General features: G+C 31.6%; 2 protein-coding genes across 2 annotated transcripts; both read left to right on the top strand.

The window, feature by feature from the left end:
- The first annotated feature begins 323 nt into the window (after positions 1 to 323).
- LOC147814115 (general transcription factor II-I repeat domain-containing protein 2-like) lies at positions 324 to 884 on the top strand. Its single transcript, XM_087160210.1, has one exon. It carries the CDS (start codon positions 324 to 326, stop codon positions 882 to 884), a length of 561 nt encoding a protein of 186 aa, XP_087016336.1.
- A 740-nt stretch (positions 885 to 1,624) lies between these two features.
- On the top strand, positions 1,625 to 2,488 carry LOC122269123 (general transcription factor II-I repeat domain-containing protein 2B). Its single transcript, XM_043040776.2, has one exon. It carries the CDS (start codon positions 1,625 to 1,627, stop codon positions 2,486 to 2,488), a length of 864 nt encoding a protein of 287 aa, XP_042896710.2.
- Positions 2,489 to 5,307: the final 2,819 nt, after the last annotated feature.

Here is a 5,307-nt window from a genome sequence, read left to right as displayed (position 1 = left end):
CAGAAAATTCAAAGATCAGTGGAACATTCAGTATTTTGTAATTGAGTCCAGTAACAAAGCGCTATGTTTGATTTGCAATGAAAGCATAGCCGTTCTCAAAGAATATAACATTAAACGTCATTATGAAACAAAACATTTTCAAAATTACTCAAAATATACAGGAAGTTTGCGGACAGAAAAATTCGAAGCTATGAAGCGCGGATTGAAATCGCAGCAATCTTCATTTACAAAACTCAAAACTGAACAAGAGGCTGCAACTCGTGCCAGCTTTCGTGTGGCTCTTGAAATTTTCAAAACCTGGAAAACCATTCACCGATGGAGAAATGATCAAAGAATGCATAATTGCAGTAGCCGAAGAAATGTGCCCTGAAAAGGTAAATTTATTAAAAACTGTCAGCATGTCAGCAAACACTGTGGCTCGAAGGGTAGAAAACATCGCTGAAAATATATCCTCTCAACTGTTCGACAAAAATGGACATGTTCAGTGGTTTTCTTTGGCCTTGGATGAGTCAACGGATGTGTCAGATACTACTCAGGTGTTGATTTATATTCGAGGAGTAGATAAGAGCTATGAAGTGCATGAAGAACTTCTTGATATGTATAGTATTCATGGCAAAACTACTGGTACAGATATTTTTAAAGGAGTTGAAATGGCCATTAATCAAAAGAACCTTCGATGGAAAAACTTGAAGTGTATTACAACTGATGGAGGCAAAAACATGAGTGGGAAAGATAAAGAAGTGGTCGTCCTTGTGTCAAAGGCTGTAGAAAATGACGGTGGCTCAAAACCATTAGTCTTACATTGTATCATTCATCAACAGTCTTTGTGCGGAAAATGTTTGGATATGTCTGAAGTTCTGAAACCAGTCATATCTGTGGCGTAACTACCACTATAAATATTAAATACCGAATCACTAGTATATAAGACTAGTAAATGTGGGGAATGTATTATCGACTATGTCAACCTTCATCTATCAAAAGGTACCTCATGATAGAATCAAGTTAACATGTCTTATATACTAGTGATTCGGTATTTAATATTTATAGTGGTAGTTACGCCACATTACTCCCCTTCCAGAATTTTATCTGTGATAGAATTCGATGAACAGATATACCACTAGTTGATTAATGCTGTTTTTTATTTATTAACTTCAATTTTTTTGCTCATTATATTTATTTATTTTTTTCTTCCAAGCATTTCGCTCGTTATTTATTTTTTATTTTTTTTTATAGCTTTTTCGTTATTTTTTTCCCATCATTTTTTTTTATAGCTTTTCGCTATTATTATTTTTTTTTTCTAGCATTTCGCTCATTATTATTTATTAACCGGGAGACTTTATTTACACTTCACCGGATTTCTTTCTTTTTTTCTTTTCTTTGAGCAGTATAAATTGAGCATATCAACTGTTTAATGTGGATTCATCCATCAATATTGACAATTTCTTATCACGTCCGGGTCACCAATGTGGGGAATGTATTATCGACTATGTCAACCTTCATCTATCAAAAGGTACCTCATGATAGAATCAAGTTAACATGTCTTATATACTAGTGATTCGGTATTTAATATTTATAGTGGTAGTTACGCCACATATCAACTGTTAATTTTATCAGATCTTTATGGATGAATCACCGACAATTACGACAATTTATTGCACAGATTGGAGAAAATGACTTACCTTATCATACTGCCGTACGTTGGCTTAGTTGTGGGAAAGTCCTTCAGCGCTTTTTTGAACTTCGAGCAGTGATCGAAATTTTTTTGAATGAAAAGCATCGCCCTCTTACTGAATTACAAAACAACGCATGGCTGTGGAAGTTAGCATTTTATGTAGATTTGACAAAACACGTGAATGAACTGAATTTGAGATTGCAAGGAGAAAACCAGCATCTTCCTGATTTATACACTAATATCAAATCATTTAGGAAGAAATTGATACTGTTTCAATCACAACTACGAAGTAAATGTTTTTCACATTTTAAAACATGTGAAATATTCAGCCACACCACTGAGACTGAGTTTCCTATCGATTTTGCAATCGAAACTTTGAGTGCTTTGAAAATAAATTTTGATACTCGTTTCTCGGACTTTGATGCCATTGCGAATCAAATTAAGATTTTTCAGAATCCTTTTGATACTGACATTGAAACCCTAGTCCCGGAACTTCAAATGGAAATGATTGATCTACAGTGCAGTGATATAATTAAGAACAAATATCAAAACTCATCTTTGTTGGAATTTTATAAGAGTCTTCCACTGACACAATTTGATAATTTGCATAAATTTGCTCGTGGGCTGTTTTCTGTTTTTGGTACTACTTATTTGTGTGAGAAGACCTTCTCCAAAATGAAGTACACAAAAAATGTTTATAGATCTAAATTAACTGATGAGCATCTTAAATCTCTTTTAATAATTGGTACAAGTAAAATTAGTCCACAACTACAAACTATTGTCTGTGGAAAATCTCAATTACATAAATTTCATTAGTATTTCATATGTCATTATGCTTGTTATAAGTTATGTTTTTATTTAAAATGTATAAAATGTTAGTTGGATTCATTTCAATAATTTGTTAGTTATTATATACTGAAGTTAAATTTTCTGCATATTATACATGTCTTTACTCATTACAATTCTGTGTTTCTTTACCCAACTTATCACGAAAACAATAACAACAAGCCTACAACAATGTTATGAGTAGTTAGCCCATGACCATATCAATGTAGATGTCATATTAATAATTATTCAACATAAAATTAGAGCACTTCAGTAAACTGAAATTAATTTGCTATAAAAAATATGTTCTCTAAAAGGAGTTTTCAAGTATGCTAGCTCTCCGCGGGCCGGACAAAATCTGTCCGCTGGCCGGATGTGGCCCTCGGGCCGTAGTTTGGAGACCCCTGCGTTAGATGGACCATGAATTGCTTAAATTAATTCTTTTATCCACTGAAGAAAGAATCAGAAATGTTTTTGTTGCTGATATGTGCAGAATAAAATTGTGTATAATAATCAATCATTAAATAAAAAAATAACTTTGATTACATTCAAGCATATTACAATCTTACATAAACTTGGTATTAGGTTAATATTTGCTTTCTCTCTTTACATTCAACTGTTTAAAAAATTTTCTGGTAACTGTTTCAATGTCCTGACATTCACAAGCTAAGAAAATGACAGCCAGGATAATGACAATTTGACATTATATAGCATTTAACTTTACTTTAATTTAACAATTTGGTCTAAGATGTTTACATTCCGCAAAAAACAACAGGATTTCTTGAAATAACTCAGGTAAATTTATGTCGTTTATGTTATTAATGATTTCAAGAAGACAGGAAAATGACAACAATAGGTATTTTGAAATAGGTTTTGAACCAGAAAGTTGATTCTTTATTCATGCAATAAGACATGCTCAGGTAAGATGGTATTCTAAGCTATCTATTAACATAAGATATTGATTGCTGGCATTGTCTATTTTGGTTATAAATCATTAAATAAAAGTAGCCAGGAAAATTACAGATTTTCTTGTGACAAACAAGTTATTGGCAGAAAAAATTATTTTAAACAAAGTTTTTGTAAATAATACCCTCTGCATATATTCTAAAAATGCTTACAACGGTTGAGATAAAAAAAATTAGATATTGAAAAATTTATGGGAAGTTTTGAAGCTAGTTATTATTGGAAATATTGTTTGTGACATACCAGGAAAATGACATTTTGAAATTCAATTAAATTTTTTTAATATACAAAACAGTCAGTGCTATTACAAGGTCATTTTAAAATACTAACAGCAATGCCATTTATTTAAATTTTAAAAAAATGGTTCTTTTAGTAGTATAGTATTAGATCTTGGAGCAAGATACTGTAAATTGTCATATTTCGTGAGAATCACCCCTTTATCCTGTTATTTTTACAAAGGAGACGGAACTTTTGTTCTTAAATTAAACAATAAGTACTCAACAATTTCCATTGATTATTTGAAACTGCTCATGTACAGTGAGATTCTTCAGATTCAAAAAGAATCTAAAATTGTCCCTGAAACTACCACTCGCAGCCGACGTCGAGTGTATTTTCCAAAAATATAGATCTCAGTCATATAAAGAAATTTATATAATTTCTTTATTCAATATTATTTCCATCATTTTATTGAAAAGTTCTTTTCATAAACCTTATCATGTTGTAACATTATACATCAAATCATTTTATTGTTTTCCCTGTTCTCCTTGTTCAGTGGGAGGATACTCTTTAGGGACCCTATTTGTACGGCAGCGCCATTTTCATAGAACTGCTGCATTGGGCAATACTCCCTTTTACTTTAAGACTGTTACTGTTCGCAGGGCATTCACCGTTTTGTTCACTCTTTTCTCCAAGTGCAGTATGTTCATTGTGTTCCTTGTGTAATACGTTATTTTTATTAAAGTTGTTTTCTTACACATCTACTAAAAGCCCAAAAATTGTGTTACGGCAGTCGACAAAAAATTTTCCTTTTTTAAATTTTTTTTTTAACAAAATGGCGTCTATTCAATAGAAAATGCCTATAAAATATTATTTAAACATGTACAATTATAAGAAAAAAATAACAAGACATTATATCCCCAATTGTTCCCATAATGTTCATTTAAGAACAACTTAAAAAATATTTATTCTAACTTGTGGTCAAGCTTAAGGATTTTATTAACAATCCCACTATCTGTAGTAAGGGGTGAACGCTCTTTTAGTAAATTAAAAGCTATTAAAACCTATTTAAGATCTACAATATAATTTTTAGTTTCGTCCATCGAGTGAAAATCTTTTCCGCCGGCACTGTTAGTCCTAATAGAACTAGGATGAATTGACAAAATATTCTAAAGCGTAATATTCACCAATAAAAACTGATGGTGATGTTTTTGTGCTCTAGCACAGGTATGATCTATTATGACTTCATTAAACTTGGCTCATTTGCCACAAAAGTTGTTTCTACAGACTACCACTTTTCAATTGTGTTCTAAAAGTACTTGTATTCCGAAAATGTATAAAATTGGTTTTTCAGGAATTTCTTGACTCGCGACCACCAGGTTTTTTTCCCCACTTGCCTGAATAATCTGTCGCTTATATGACAAAGAAATAGAAAAACTGTGTGCACATACATTGATGAATAAAATAGTTCCTTTACCAATTAACCAACTTAGTCTCTTTTATCCACAAATTTCCTACTGGACAATCTAATATTTCTTATCAATAGCAAACCCTGTTTTTATCCACAAAACTAAAGTTTTTCCCTCAAATTCCTCACCAACGTGAAATTTAAAGTAAAAACTGTACTTTGA

This window comes from Parasteatoda tepidariorum, chromosome 3, assembly GCF_982258835.1.
Source record: "Parasteatoda tepidariorum strain Cologne lab strain chromosome 3, Ptep-v5.0, whole genome shotgun sequence".
NCBI classification, from domain to species: domain Eukaryota; kingdom Metazoa; phylum Arthropoda; class Arachnida; order Araneae; family Theridiidae; genus Parasteatoda; species Parasteatoda tepidariorum.
Note: the sequence above shows the minus strand (reverse complement) of the source record. Positions and strands in the feature narration are given on the sequence as shown.

What these genes read in the sequence shown, in the direction of transcription:
- LOC147814115 (XM_087160210.1), top strand. Translation starts at nt 324, where the DNA reads ATGATCAAAGAATGCATAATTGCAGTAGCCGAAGAAATGTGCCCTGAA.
- LOC122269123 (XM_043040776.2), top strand. Translation starts at nt 1,625, where the DNA reads ATGAATCACCGACAATTACGACAATTTATTGCACAGATTGGAGAAAAT.